Source organism: Amblyraja radiata, chromosome 11 (genome assembly GCF_010909765.2).
Source record: "Amblyraja radiata isolate CabotCenter1 chromosome 11, sAmbRad1.1.pri, whole genome shotgun sequence".
Lineage (NCBI taxonomy): Eukaryota > Metazoa > Chordata > Chondrichthyes > Rajiformes > Rajidae > Amblyraja > Amblyraja radiata.
In genome coordinates this window covers 49,431,701-49,447,782 of record NC_045966.1, presented here as the reverse complement: position 1 = coordinate 49,447,782, position 16,082 = coordinate 49,431,701, and the positions used below count along the sequence as shown (strand labels likewise).

The following is a 16,082-nucleotide window of genomic DNA, read 5'->3' as shown; positions in this document are numbered from 1 at the left end:
TTTAATTCAAAATCTATTTTTTCCCCATGCTAACATAGTAAGCAGCTTAGCGTACTCTGCCGTTCAAAGCTTGAGATCCACATGCATCCAATAAAACTTTTTACTTTCCACAGAAACTATCATTATCACAACAGGTGCACTTTGTGCCTCTCATCACTCCATCTCACTTAAGTAAAAGCTTTCTCTCACTGTTTACATGGTGTTGATAACATAGGCCTCTCCATAGCTATCCAGATAAGCATAGATTGTTTTAACTCGTGGGCAAGAGAATAAAACATGAAACCATCGGTGCATAGGAGCACAACCAGAGAACAAAAAACTCCATTAACACAACGGATTTCGTAGGGCAATGAAAGTAGCACTCGGACCATCCCAAAATACAGCTGGCTCTGTGCTATGCTAGCATAGAACTAGAATAAATGAATCTCCAGTACTTTATTCCATTTCATTTTTTTTAAAATTTGCAATTAGTCCATTGCTGGTAATCCAATACCAGGGGTTGAAAAAAGATTCTTAAACCAGGCTTCAATTATCACCTTACATAATTCGCTGTCATTTCCCTCCAAGGAATTTACCTCATGCATGTTTCAGCAGTGGCAACATTCCAAGCACGAGAGAAAGCGCTGAGATATGCTCATGGTTGCTCTCCAACCCTCTTTGCTGCTTTCTGAAGATGGCATTTTTCCAGACAATGAGCTGCCACCATGGTTCTGGCACCTTTAGTAGGCAAGAGCTTATCAGCACACTATAAATGAACACTGCAGTCAAACCAAATTTTGCCCTGACTAGACAGACATTATGTGTAAGTATACATCAGCAGGGTTTACTTTATCAAAGGAGTTGAACTCACATTGGTATCACTTGCTATTCATGTTCTACATCCAAGGCTTATGAGGTCAAGTTAGCAATTTCACCATCTCCCATGCTCAGTTGGGCAGCAGGCATATGTCAAAGGATGTCCTGCAACATTGTAGATGGATGCCAAACCATTGTTGGCTCACGGTCCTAACAGGGCCCCAACCTCTGTTGAAATACTTGATTTTAAGTCTCCAGCTATTATATTAAAGTAGAAAGCTTGTAATAGCACAATCCAGCTCAAATAAGAACCAACTTCCTCCTGGATCGGTCGTTAATGCTTAAGCTCCAGAATACCAGGGTTAAGCAGATCTCCTGCTGATCTGTATTAAAATATTTCCACATCCTGAAATAAGTGTGCAATTTCCAGGATATTTGTTTTGCCAAGTATTGTTGTATCCTATGAATTAAATGCTTTCTTCCACTCAAGTAATTATCTTGGTGTTAGTTTAAATTCATTGCTAAAACAACTCAAAAACCACATCCTCTACAATTCTTGTAGGGTTCAGCAGGCATTATATTAATAGTCAAAGTTTACTTCTGGGAAGATGGCAGAAGGAAAGTATGTTTAACCCTTGAGGTGCTTCAAGAAGCAGCATAAGTTATGCAATATTTCGTTTAGAAGAAGGAAGAACCACCTGTTTGAATTTTTATTTTTGTTCTGTAAACAAGTCTTCCCCAGAGACAGCAAAGACACAAATACAGAACAATATCCACATGCCACAGACCATTCGGTGAAAGATTCAAGAGGGGATATTTGATCAGTACTGCACACCATACATTACAACATCAAACTCATCTGATTGGCATTTTTAAACCTGCGCTTATTCAAGTATAACATACATAGCGAACAGAATAAATGAAAATAATTCAGCTTCAAGAGCACTGTGAAATTTAGTTCAGCCACACACTTGCGGCAGTCTTCATTCTCAGTGGATGTTCACTCCGTTTAACGTGAACATTAGAGCAGTAAAGGGGGACAGTGATGCTTCAGTACAATGGACTTGATGTCACTCAATTGGAGGTGCTGAGTTGTGGCTTTCTTCTTGTCCAAAGTATCCATTCTTCTTGCTCAAACCTTAATAACACTGATGAGCTGAATGGTTTTCTTTGTGGCACAATAATTTCAAGATGAGAGACTTGTCAGCATTTATGCTGACAAGTTTCACTGTCAGTAAACATAGCTAAAAATCAACACTAGTGTGTGTGTGCGCTCGTGTGTGTGTGTGTGTGTGTGTGTTTGTGTGTGTGTGCGCACGCACGCACATTCATACAAAGCAATAAACCGAGGTACCCACTCTACTTAACAAGAGTCTTGCACATCCAGCTGCAACACAACAGCGGAACTTGTAAGGATTTGCCAAGAATGCAGTTGGGAATATCTGGCAAATGGAAACCAATGAACAAATAAGAATAAGGAGAGAAGTAAATGAATGGTGACATGTGAAAGAAGAGAAATCAATGTAAAAGGGTTTGTCTGTTTCACTGAACAGGCACCGATTCTGAAAGTGCCTATAGAAGTCACATTTATTAAATCTTCTGATTTATTTACAGTCATATATTTTAGAATATAATAAAACCCAAAGGTACAGTCCAGAAAGCACAGAATGTGCATTACTCGGTTTTTAAAATGCAGAAGAGCTGTTCTGCAAACAATAACATATCATCTCACCATTTTACAGAGATAGTAAGCCTCAAGAAGTACATTATTTTAAACATATCATGACCAGCATCATTTCTATACTATGTTGCCTTTTCTTTAAACCCATTGACGATAAAACGTGGAGGGAATAGTAAAGCAATTTTGCCCTCTATTGGCTAAAAGGGCAAAGTGCATGCTAGGTAATGACTACAAATGAATAAGGCATTGTTAGTACATCACAGACCAGTTTTGCAATAGCACTTCAACAGAAGCCACTAAAACAGTTTAATGATTACAAGTTTTCAGCATTCACTATTAAAATTGTACATCTAAAAACATAGATATGAAACACTGCCCTCACTTTCCATTTTAATGCAGTGAACTTTCTCCCACCCAACCCACCCCCACGTCCCTCCTTTTGTTTCATGGTCGTGTCCACTTCCTGCAGGTGTCAGTTGCAAGTGAACGAGTTGTTCAACCTACGGAAGCAGGAAATCACTCTCCAGGAAACCATCTGGAGAGGGGAAGAAAAAAAAGATTCCAAACTATAATGAGACCATTCTATTTTCCAGGCAAAACAGGAAAAAAAATTGCAGGATTACAGCAGCACTGTCAGACATGGAAGGATCCAATGTTATATAGAGCGATGAACTGAATAATCTAATGGTATGAATAGATGAATAGTATATAACTTCCTCTTCCAGTCATTTAGTGCTCAGATCTTTCATCTTAAAGCTGGCATCATTCTATGTATTATTTGACTTAAATCACAAACCACACAACAGGGACATTAAACTGGGAAAAATCATGCTGTCTGCTGCCTAAACTCAAAATCAAGCACATGTCATTCTAAAAAGGGAGGTTGGACAGAATAGCTTACTGGAAAATTAGTCAATGTGCTGCTACCCTTACCCCAAAGGAACTGAGAGCATGAGTCACAGCTTGAAAGCAGGCCCTTCAAACAACCAAGTCCACACCAACCCATTTACAATAATCCTTCATTAATTCAATTTTTCTTCTCCAATAATATCCTCCCTAAATCTCTCTTTCTCTGTCTCTGTCGCACTCATTATTTTTTTGAATTGTTCCTTAAAACTCATCTTCGTGACCAAATTTCAATTTAGGACTTTCGCGTCAAATTTTGTTGCCATTGAGGATTCAGGGTGAGTCTTAAAACACATGACTGTGTTTAGGATGGGTTATATATACACAAACTGTTGTTGCTGCTGTTGATGGAAGACATCTGTGTTATAATTGCAGTTTTTTAAAATCATTTTCTATTTCTTTTCAAAATGCCAGCATTCCAGAGTAATTTAGAAAAAAATATTTTGGCTTATAGAAAGTATTACATTCACACTCAATATCATGCTGCTTAGATTCAATTTTACACAAACACAAAGAATGGCTTTGACCATATTGATGTATCTCAATAATTCCACACTGCAGTAATCCTAAAAAATGCACGTGCTCACATATCATCCTACAGAGAAATCTATTTCTTAGTCTTCTGTAAGCATTGCTGGCAATGCCAGGATTTACTTATCATCTCCTCACTGCCCTGAACCCAATGGTTTACTCACTATTTCACCTGGCAGTTCAGTTAGTCAATTGTTCTGAAATCACAAACAGGGTGGATCAGGAACAAAAAATAGTGGTAGATTCCCTGTTCAAAGGACATTTGTGAACCATCTGGTCTTATGACCATCAGGTAATTTGAATGGTCAGAATTACTGATTCTAGCATGTTATCCTGATTTCAATTAAATTCCACAGCTGCCAGGGTAGGATTTGTCTCTAATTAGTGTAGATTGCTGGGTCCCTACTCCAGTAACATAACCAGCACGCCACTGTTCCAACATAAATACAAAGGGTGTGTGGTTCAGGAATCAGACACACCCTATGTTCACAAATCAATAACGCCATAGTGAGGCCCAATGCAAACCAGAGGAACATATATTCTGCCAGGTTAGACTACAACCCAAAAGAATGTTGAATTTTCACTTCAGGTTATGCTTACCTTCTGTTTTCCCACCCTCCCCTTCTTCCGATCCGATTCACCCATTTTTGTCCCCTTTCTCACACCCTACCTCCAACCCTCCTTCATCCACCTCCTGGTTCCAATACACGTTATCCACACATTCCATTCACCAATTTCTCCCTTCCTCCATCTAGGTTCTGGTTACATCTGCACTTCACTTCTTTCCTCGCATTTTCCATCATCACCTTCATTACTTTTCAGATTCCAGCACAGGTAGTCTTCCTGTTCCTGCTTATCACCCTCCCAGCTACCTCCACCTATTATTCATCAGTCTCTGATCCCTAACTCCATCTCCTCCTGTCCCCTACTTGGCTCCATCTGCCCGCCATAACCCTTCACCCCCGCTTGGTCCACATGTCTCACCACTCCCCCCACCTTCATTATGCTACTAGCTACCTTTCCTCTCCCCTCTTTGTTCAGGTAAAGGGTCTCAACTGGAATCATTAATAATCTCTACCCCCCACCCTCACCCCCTCCCCACTGAGTTCCTCCCGCAGATTGTTTGTTGCTCAATTTGATTAATAATAATAATAATAATAATAATATCTTTTATTGTCATTGCACGTCAGTGCAACGAGATTTAGTGTGCAGCTCCACTGATGTACAAGAAAGGTAAATAAATACAATACATAAATAAGCAAGCTGAATTGATTGACGTGACCATCTGAGGGAGACTGTCCAAAGGGGGTGGGTGGGGGGGGCACTCATTTGGGCCGGTTCAGAGCCGCTATAGCTCTTGGGATAAAACTGGGATTACGTCCCATTCAAGGTTTCTAATACTGATTTTTTTGTTTAAAAACCACTGGAATCCAGTCCCAGTTCTCCCACCAGTATTACTGTCTCTGATTACATTCCATCTTTGGCTGGCCCACTCCCCTGACATCAGTCTTAAGAAGGATCTCGACCCGAAACGTCACCCATTCCTTCTGTCCAGAGATGCTCCCTGTCCCGCTGAGTTACTCCAGCATTTTGCGTCAACCAAGTTAATTTAACTTGCATATTCAATGGTAATTTATTTAACAATTATATGTTTAGCACCTTTTCATATAGCTATTCTTCATTCTCTCTTCAGGGTATAAAAAGGTAATATAAGTCTCAGCATAGTGGAAAGGTATCCATTTTGCAGCCTGAATAGTGCATAATAATGTAAGATCTTTATTGAATATCAATAAGCTAGAGAACATTACCTTTAATAGATGAAAAGGACCCGAGTCCTTGGCACGGTAGCAAAAGTATCTGGCATTTTCCTGACTTTTGCATAATTAATGAATCCACGGAGGAACAGCAGAAATCCTGTGAAATAGACAACAAAAATTAGCACGTTCTTTTTCTTGAAAAATAACAAGACTAATTGTGTCATTATTCAATATATGATTGAATATATTTTTGCTGAATCCCTCAATATTGTACCATTCAGCCAACAAGGCTCAATTTGTATACTTTTAACAAGATACTTATGTAATACTGAAAACTGTACTTCAGAAACTTCCAATTAAAATATTGGACTCTGTTCCTACCAAAATGCACCAACAAATTCTCCGGACATTTCTATGACTGTATAAATTAGATATGGAAAATGCAAATGCAAAGTAATACAAAGTTCGTTCTACAACGTATCTAAACGCAAATACTGAACCAGAAGATCTGACAAGCTGACTGCCATTAATAGCATTTTTTTCATTAAATAATGGTCAGTTAGGATTTAGGAAGTAGCCAACGTTTGTGGCAAAGTTCCAAACGAAAGACCATTAACACATGTGTGCTGCACAGTGGCGCAGGTGGTGGAGCTGCTGCCTCACAGCGCCAGAGATCCAGGTTCGATCCTGACCTCAGGTGTTGTCTGTATGGAGTTTGCACGTTTTCCCTGTGATCACGTGAGTTTCCTCCGGGTGCTCGAGTTTCTCCCCACATCTCAAAGACGTTCAGGTTTGCAGTAATTGGCCTTTGTAAATTGCCGTAGTGTTTAGCGAGTGGATGCAAAAGTGGGATAACAGTGAACTAGAGTGAACGGGTGATCGATGGTCAGAGTGGACTCAGTGGGCCAAAGGACCAATTTCCATGCTGTATCTTTCAATCAAAAAGCTTCCAACCAAACAAAAATTTGAAGTAAATTTAAAATCAATATGGGACAATTAATAAAAAGGATAAGTAAATGGTGATGCCAAGGACCAAGTACCACACGGTCCAGCCTTTTGGCTCTTGTTAATACATTAAAGCTCATAAAATTTGTAGACAATGCAGAATGAAGCAAGCACTTATATGTCCTTGTAATTTAGAAAATATCTCATGGGACTAAGGGAAGAAACAAAATATATAATAGAACAAACAATGGACACCAAGCCATTAAAGAATGGTGCCAGTGTTTGTCCCTTAAGAAAGATTTGAAAATGTTTATAACGGAAGACTTTAAGGAGAGCATTCTGAAGAACAGGAATCCAATAGATCAATGCTCTCGCATTAGTGGAGCAGAGATAAAAAAGATCAGTCAGAATAGCAAATTATGCGACAGGAGATTAAGCCTTAAGGTGGTTGTAAGGGTTGGACCACACGCATGCCAGAAGGAATGAAGGATTTTAAATGTAATACTGACTGACAAGCAGCCAATATCAATTAGCCAGAATAGGTGGCAGAATGCAGGTTGTAAATTGGACATGATAGAAGGAGATGCAGGGAAGAGGCTATGCAGTAAAAACTGTGAATAAAGATTTCAATTGCAACAAGATAGAGCCAGGTGCTACAAAGGAAAATGAATGTTAACTAATTTATTGCGAATACAGAGATTCAATTTTCAGTACAGTGGATTAAATGATAAACTTTTACTGGAAGAGCAAACTGGGTAGGAGGATAAAATTAATGATAGAATCTGAATATGGTGGTTTCAGTAGGGGTTGAGAAGACAACTGTAAATTGGATCTGCTGTACAAAAGGGCAGGCTTATGGAAAGCTAGTTTCATCATGGAGAAATACAACCGCATTGCGCACCGAAACAAGAATGAGACATCAAGCGTAAGGAAGTAACAGAAATGGCATAAAAGGGTTTTTACAACATTCAGTGAGTGGGAGATACTAAGACAAAGGCAGAACAGTGGAGCATAATTCACCAGAGGAAATATTGAGGCTTAGTTATACTTTATAAACTCACTTAGAAAACCATCTGCAATTGTGGTCGTAACACTCAAGAGAAATACATTTTGAAAAGTTCAAGAAAATAATGATAAGAATGATTCAAGCTGCCATTTATTTCATTTAGCAAGTGAGCCAACATAAAAACTCAGGAAAAATATTTTTTGATAACCAGAAATAAAAATAAAGTCAATGAGACCAGTAAAATCCTGAAAAAAAGTGATGTTCAAGTAAAAACAATCATCAGCAGGTAAAACATTTAAATACCTTCTACTATCCATAGATAAAGCGGTCGCTGTCTAGCCCCAAGAGAGAAGATTGCAACATCGAAACCCAGACCAAAAGATTTTAAAGACATAAATATAGGCTGACACTGTGCTACAGTACTGTAGCCATGCTACACAGATATGGCATATTTAAAGTAAGACATTAAAACATTTAAAAGGCATTTCGACAGATACATGGATTAGAAGCGTTTAATGGGATATGGACCAAATGTGAGCTGGTGGGACTAGTGTAAATGGGACAACTTGATCGCAGTGGGCAAGTTGGGCTGAAAGGCTTATTTCAAAGCTGTATGATTCTAATTTCATTGTTCAATTGCCAGTATATATGACAATTAAACACTCTTGACTTGGTCCTTTGTTTCCCTTCGGCCCAAGGATTTATGCCAGTCTTCAATATACTCAATGATTGACAAATCTTAACCCTTTGGTCACATGCATTCAACTGCACCTTTCCACTCATCTCTTGCAAAGATTAGCAGCAGCAACATATGCATTAGATTGCTCAATGCCAGTAAGTTCAACTCAGTTGCTTTCATTATTTTCCAATTTCCTTCTCTTCTTACAATTCACACTTAGAATCATGCACAACATAATGTATTTTAGTAGATGTTGAAATTTTGTTTGGAACATACTTTTTTAAAATTTGATATTGATGTCAGTATCAGAGAGACTATGCTTCAGAAAAGTAAATCATTGGCTATGTTCTCAATGTATAAAAAAAGACTGGAATATATTAAAAGTATAAATCACTAAGAATAATTGCATTTATTTTTATTCCCCTCTCGACCCAATTTCCATTCTTCCTTAAGCTAAGCTGTTGTATATTCCATGGAGTCCCTCTGCGAGCCTCAGTGTGGCTAACATTATTTGAAATGCAGATGCAAAGGAAAGAGAATATTACAGTTGACTAAAATCCCAACCTGGCCCAATATCCGTATAGGTGGTCTTCCAACAATAGTCGATGAATAATAAACATAAGGAAGATATTGGTCTCTGAATTCAACTCAAACATTAACCACAACCCTTTGCCATTGAAGGAGGTAATCTGAAACTAACAGCTAATACAACTACCACAACTTCCTTTAATTAATTCACCAGAGATTAGAGACATAAGATGGACTAGAAATGTTCCAAATAAAGTTGCTCTTCCATCGGACCAATCAGAAATTTTCTTTTAAAACCAAACTTCTGACAAACCATTGAGGCAAAGTTCAAAGGAACAAAATTCTCCCCAAATCTTCAATGACATACTAAACAATTATAAATAGTAAACTGTGCTTGCGAATATTCAAGGTAGGTGAAAGAGTCTGTGTAGGAAGGAACTGCAGATGCTGGTTTAAACCGAAGATATGGACACAAAATGCTGGAGTAACTCAGTGGGTCAGGCAGCATCTCGGGAGGGAAGGAATGGGTGACGTTTTGGGTCGAGACCCTTCTTCAGACTGCACAAGATTTCTTCAGTCCGAAGAAGGGTCTTGACCCGAAACGTCACCCACTCCTTCTCTCCAGAAATGCTGCCTGTCCGGCTGAGTTACTCCAGCATTTTGTGTCTATCTTAGGTGAAAGTCTACTGGGGTAGCATATTTGCTTCCCCCCCCCTCCCCTTCCCTAAAAAAAGTGATTTAAAAATGTCAAGCCCAATCTGGAATGACTGTAATTCGACAGAATTATCGCAGTGATTTAAAAAAAAATAGACAGTCGTATCAAATGAGGCATCATACATTTGTACCATTTGTTCTCTTTTCATTACAGAAACAAAGAAATTCAGTCTCTTTTAAGAACAACAAATGGATTCATTTCAACGACTGTACAATATTAAGATACACAGATTCAACAAAGATTTCTGTCGTGCAATCAATCTCCAGATCTTTTCTGATGGTGTTAATAAATGCAAATCGTTATTTAAAATTAGAGAACAATACTGTAGACATAAAATCTTAACGTAAGTAATGCTCAGCTCAACACCGACATCAAACTGTTGTTATGATCAGTGTCTAATGTGCACATCATTGTTTATCAATGCCACTTATGGGAACAGATCTCTGGCTCCAATATATTGAAAACTGAAACAACCTGAAGCAATCAAAAGCTTTCCTAGCTGTTGTTACAAATCCTGCTATACAATTATCAATAGGATAATTGCTGGAGCACAGAAACCAGACACATTGAAAGGAGACATATGCTAATTTACTTCATCTCACTGGACTTCTACTTGGACTATGATCTAGAACAATGTCAGAGACCTCAAATTCTCTAGGCCAGGGTGCTTTTAAGCAGTCCTCAGTGTGCAGAAGAAAAGTATGAGACTTGTTGCCACCAGCCCCTACTCGTGTCAGTGAAGACCCGCTGAGCGGAAGAGAGCGAGACTTGTGACTTACTTAATCCTACACTAAACCTTTTACTGTATTTCACTACACTTTAATATATTTAGTTTAAGATCACATGAGCAGAAGGGCTTGACTTCTGATTTATTTAATATTCCACTAATCATGTTACTGCATTTTACTTTAATAAACTTAGGTTTCTTTGTAACCTTAAAGTGTTCATTCTCTGTTATTGATCCACATCCTCAAAACCTGCTTATATCATTGCACATAAGCCATGCAGATAATTCTGGAATTAGTTTAGTTCCTTCAACAAGTGTTCAGTAATTATTCTACAGATATACAGTATTTCACACACATCCCATCACAATTAACCACATGATTTCTAAGAGTGATTGGGAAATTGTGCTCTGGGCTTATCCTAATTTCTCAATCTACCTCATTGCGGCCCTTCCACGCTTGCTTTTTTCTGCACTTTTTCTGTAGCTGTAACACTGTATTCTGCCTGGTTTGATTGTATTAATGTGTGGACTCTTTACTTCGGTAACACACAAAACAATAATAAATTAATAGCAGTAACATTGCCTCCTCATTCTGAGCATTCATCCCATGTGCTGCTTTCCCATGCTCCTAGTCTTTTTTGTCTCCTCAATATTCTATAACCCAGTGAAATATGCTTAACATTCACAACTTTCCTGCATGCCAAAGTTACAGTAATTCTGGATGCATCTGCTTCATACACTGCACCACTCGTACCATTGCCTTCAGCTGGCGCATGATGGCATGACGGAATTCATTACTCAACCCATCTACATGCTAATTCACTGACATGAGCTTCAGCATCTAGCGCTCCCTTCCAATCAAACCCTTAACTTTGACCCATTCCCCCTTTCTTTGATCTGTACAAAAGATTGGAGTGGTTAATCAAATGAAAGCTGCTATAGTGAGAATTATTGCTTTTAAGACAATGGGATTTGAAATGCACTGCGGCAATTCTTAATGCAGATGAAAAAGCTTTAAAATGCTAATCGAATTGCAATATAATTCAAAACTTGCAACTCCTCGATTTGAAAACTTTCAAAAGTTATATATTTTAAAAAATAAAATGGGAAATCAGACACTTACCCAGCACCAGGAAAACCCACCAGAGCCAGTATTGGCCATCAAAATATCCAGGAAAGTAAGTGGAGAACTGAAAATAAAGTTTATTTTTACTTATTATCCACAGATGTAACAGAATATGGAAACATATCTTTAATTATAGTTCTGCTAATTTCATATCAACAAGTCAGTAATAATTGGGGGGGGGGTTCAAATAGCAACCTCATTTTCTTCAATAGGACCAATGAGAGGTAATTCAATGCACATAAGCTCATTCCTCTATAGAAATCCAATATCTTCTCGAATCATATTTATTTTCTATACTGCAATAATAACTGCATTCCAATGTGCTTTGCGAATTACCTTAGCATTAACAAGGATTGTCATCTATTTCAAAGACTAAAGGGATACCAAAGCCTCTCAAGAGCTTGGAAGAGAGAACAAGCAGGGGAAATTCTGAATAACCCAAGCACAGAAATCTGTTTGGCACTTGGTGGATCAGAACCACAAGTGTGGTGGAATGTAATAAGGACCATCGGTAAATCAACTGTTCTACCTAGTGCTACTAGAGGACACCATTGCTTTAAAAGATCTGAACGTTAATTTTATTATTACTGTTAAAGAGTTTGCATTATGTCAGAATACTAGTGATTCTATTTCAATACATCAACATAACTTTAAGGGCTCCACTTAAGCATTACTAATACACTTACAGAATTACTTGGACAGAAATAAAATGCATTGAGTGCTATTTTGAGATCATGCAACCCTTGAAGATGCTTCATCTGATAAGGAACAAATTGTAGAGCTTCAGCTTCTTACTTGCAAGATACAAGGGAAAATATGTGCAACTATTCATAAAGGAAACGGCCAGTGAAGCAACTTTAAATTGTATCAGTAATTGAAAGTATACACTGAAGTTCACCGATCTGGTTCAATTTAAGAATGCACAGATCATGTACAAAGCAAGAAATAATTTACTTCCAGGAAATATACAAAAATTGTTTATGGAAAGACAGGGTGGGTATACTTTGAGAGGGGAACATAATTTTAAAAAAAACTCAATGTCAGAACAACTCTTAAAAGTATGTGCATAGCAATCTGTGGGGTGAATTTGTGGAATGGTCTGGAACAGGAGATAAAACTTAGCACAAACATAATTCAGTTTAAAAAGATGTACAAAAACACTTTTATAAAAGGATATTGGGATGAGGATTGGTGATTGTGAGTGGGATATTTGTTATACTGATTGTATTGGGAAGGGTGATTATAGGGTGATGGGTTGTATGTGTGACTAAGAGATACTGTATAGTATAGGGTGATTTCACGAAAGGTCACTGGATCATAGATCCTCACCCACGTGGACGCAAAATTTGACTGGGGTACAAACGTCACTTCCGGTACATGTTATTGATGCTGGAAACGCGTACTTTCACACCCGTTAAAAGCCGCGAAAACGGCCCGTTTTTGAGCTGTAAATAACTGTGCCAGTCGGGGTGACCGCGAGGCACAGTTATCTTACTTTAGAGTCCAGAAGATAAAGAAAAATGAAGGTAAAGACAAGAGGGAGCTGAAGGGGCAACAACAGCGGAAGTGGTTAGCGGACATTCGCCGTGGAGATATAAAGATAGAAAATATCGGGAATTATCGCGTTTGCTCATTGCATTTCATCAAAAGTAAGGCATTATGTTTTATCTTTATTAATTTGTTATATAAAAAGTTTTAAAAGTGAAAAATCCATCATTAAAATTGAAAAATCTTCCATGGTTCTCAGGTAAGTTTTAACATGCAAAAAGAAAATGCTTCTGAAGCTACATTTACCATTTAAATAATTGTAAACCATAAATGCGTTTTGAAATGAATTTTACTCAGATGCAAGCTAAGGAATGGGATAATTGTCAGCTGTTAATTGGATAATAATAATAAAATGTCCTGATTTTGTCCAATTAACAGATGACAATTATCCCATTCCTTAGCTTGCATCTGAGTAAAATTCATTTCAAAACGCATTTATGGTTTACGATTATTTAAATGGTAAATGTAGCTTCAGAAGCATTTTCTTTTTGCATGTTAAAACCCACCTGAGAACCATGGAAGATTTTGCAATTTTAATGATGGATTTTTCACTTTTAAAACTTTTTATATAACAAATGAATAATGATAAAACATAATGCCTTACTTTTGATGAAATGCAGTGAGCAAACGCGATAATTCCCGATATTTTCTATCTTTATATCTCCACGGCCAATGTTTGCTAACCACTTCCGCTGTTGTTGCCCCTTCAGCTCCCTCTTCTCTTTACCTTCGTATTTCTTTATCTTCTGGACTCTAAAGTAAGATAACTGTGCCTCGCGGTCACCCCGACTGGCACAGTTATTTACAGTTCAAAAACGGGCAGTTTTCGCGGTTTTTAACGGGTGTGAAAGTACGCGTTTCCAGCATCAATAACATGTACCGGAAGTGACGTTTGTACCCCAGTTAAATTTTGCGTCCACGTGGGTGAGGATCTATGATCCAGTGACCTTTCGTGAAATCACCCTATTTTCTTTTTTCTTTTTTTCTCTATTTTTTTGTATGGCTTTGTAAATATTTGATTAGTGTATAAATGTAAATAAGTTGGTGTACATATAGCTGCTGGTGTACATATGGTGTACATATAGCTGCTAAATTTGTATAAGATAATTATAAGCAGTTGAATAAGGGGTGGGAATTAATAAGCTTTGGCTTCTTCCTGCTCCTTTTCGGACACATACAATTTCATTTATTTATAGATATTGTTTATGACACTTTATAAATATTCTAGTTTTTTTGTTTTTTGTATGCTGTTTCACACTTGCTTTTTATTCTTTTATTCTGTTCGAAATAAAGAATTAAACAAATAAATAAGGTGAGAACTGCAGATGTCAGAAATCTAAAAACAATGCTGCAACAACTCAGCAGAAAATAAATCATTAAAATTTCCGGTCAAAGGCCCTTCATCTTAACAAAAAATGTGCAGGATTGTCAACACAAAATATTATGTGTAGGAAGGAACTGCAGATGCTGGTTTAATCCGAAGATTGACACGAAAAGCTAGAGTAACTCAGCGAGAAAAGGAAGAGGCGACAGGAAAGGAAGGAGGTGACAGGTGAAAGGAAGAGGTGTGCAGTTTTGGTCCCCTAATTTGAGGAAGGACATTCTTGCTATTGAGGAAGTGCAGCGTAGGTTTACAAGGTTAATTCCCGGGATGGCGGGACTGTCATATGCTGAGAGAATGGAGCAGCTGGGCTTGTACACTCTGGAGTTTAGAAGGATAAGAGGGGATCTCATTGAAACATATAAGATTGTTAGGGGTTTGGACACACTAGAGGCAGAAAACCCGATGTTGGGGGAGTCCAGAACCGGGAACCACAGTTTGGGAATAAGGAGTAAGCCATTTAGAATGGAGACGAGGAAACACTTTTTCTCACGGAGTGGTGGGTCTGTGGAATTTTCTGCCTCAGAGGGCGTGGGAGGCGGGTTCTCTGGATGCTTTCAAGAGAGAGCTAGATAGGGCTCTTAAAAATAGCAGAGTCAGGGGATATGGTGCGAAGGCAGGAATGGGGTACTGATTGGGGATGATCAGCCATGATCACATTGAATGGCGGTGCTGGCTCGAAGGGCCGAATGGCCTACTCTTGCACCTATTGTCTATTATGACATTTCGAGTTGAGACCCCTCTTCAGACTCAGACTTGGAGATTGACATGGCAAATCTCTCTTGACATGTAAAATACCTTATGAAGCAATGTAAGCATTGATACTTTTAAGGCCATTGGATAAAGAATATTCTGAATTTGTACCAATTCAACCACAAAGGAGGAGATAATGACTAAATGTTCATCGACCCTCACTAAACTCATAGGTTTTGGTTCATGAAAAACCAAATGAATGGACAGTTCTCAGGATCAAAATCCTTAAGTAATCTGCCTGTGCTTGCCTTTATCAGTTGGGTTAGTCATATTGTAGCCGTATAAAATATTGGTTAGACCATATTTGGACTATTATTTGCAGTTCTGGATGTCACATTACAGGAAGAATGTGGAGACTTTAATGGGGTTCATAAGGATGTTGTTTGGATTAGCAATAAGAGGTTGAACAAACTTGGATTGTTTTCTCTTAAGTGTTTGAGACTGGCGACCTGATAAAAGTATATAAAGTTATGATGCATAGATAGAGTCAGAGTCTTTTTCTCCAGAGTGAAAATGGCAGATACTAGAGAGAGGGTACACACAATTGCTGGGGAAACTCAGCGGGTGCAGCAGCATCTATGGAGCGAAGGAAATAGGCGACGTTTCGGGCCGAAACCCTTCTTCAGTCTGAAGAAGGGTTTCGGCCCGAAACGTCGCCTATTTCCTTCGCTCCATAGATGCTGCTGCACCCGCTGAGTTTCCCCAGCAATTGTGTGTACCTTCGATATTCCAGCATCTGCAGTTCCCTTTTGAACACAGATACTAGAGAGAGACTGATGGGTGCCTGCGGAAGTGCTGCCAGGGGAAGTGTCATAGAGTCAGTATGGAAATAGGTTCCAACTTGCCCACACCGATCAACATGTCCCATCTACACTCGTCCCACTTGCCTGCATTTGTCCCATATCCTTCTAAACCTGTCCTATCCATGTACCTATCTAATTGCTTCTGAAACATTGCGATAGTCCCCGTCTCAACTACTTCTCCAGCATTCTAAATGTGGCCTC

General features: G+C 38.5%; 1 protein-coding gene across 1 annotated transcript in view; it reads right to left on the bottom strand.

Moving 5' to 3' along the window:
- Positions 1-1,491: 1,491 nt before the first annotated feature.
- ndfip1 (Nedd4 family interacting protein 1) overlaps positions 1,492-16,082 on the bottom strand; it is a 49,495-nt gene continuing 34,904 nt past the window's right edge. The window contains exons 6-8 of the mRNA XM_033029893.1: positions 11,394-11,460; positions 5,722-5,827; positions 1,492-3,011 (exon numbers count right to left, since the gene is read on the bottom strand). Coding sequence (XP_032885784.1) covers positions 5,724-5,827; positions 11,394-11,460 — 171 coding nt within the window. The 3' untranslated portion in view covers positions 1,492-3,011; positions 5,722-5,723. The remainder of the gene's footprint in view (positions 3,012-5,721; positions 5,828-11,393; positions 11,461-16,082) is intronic.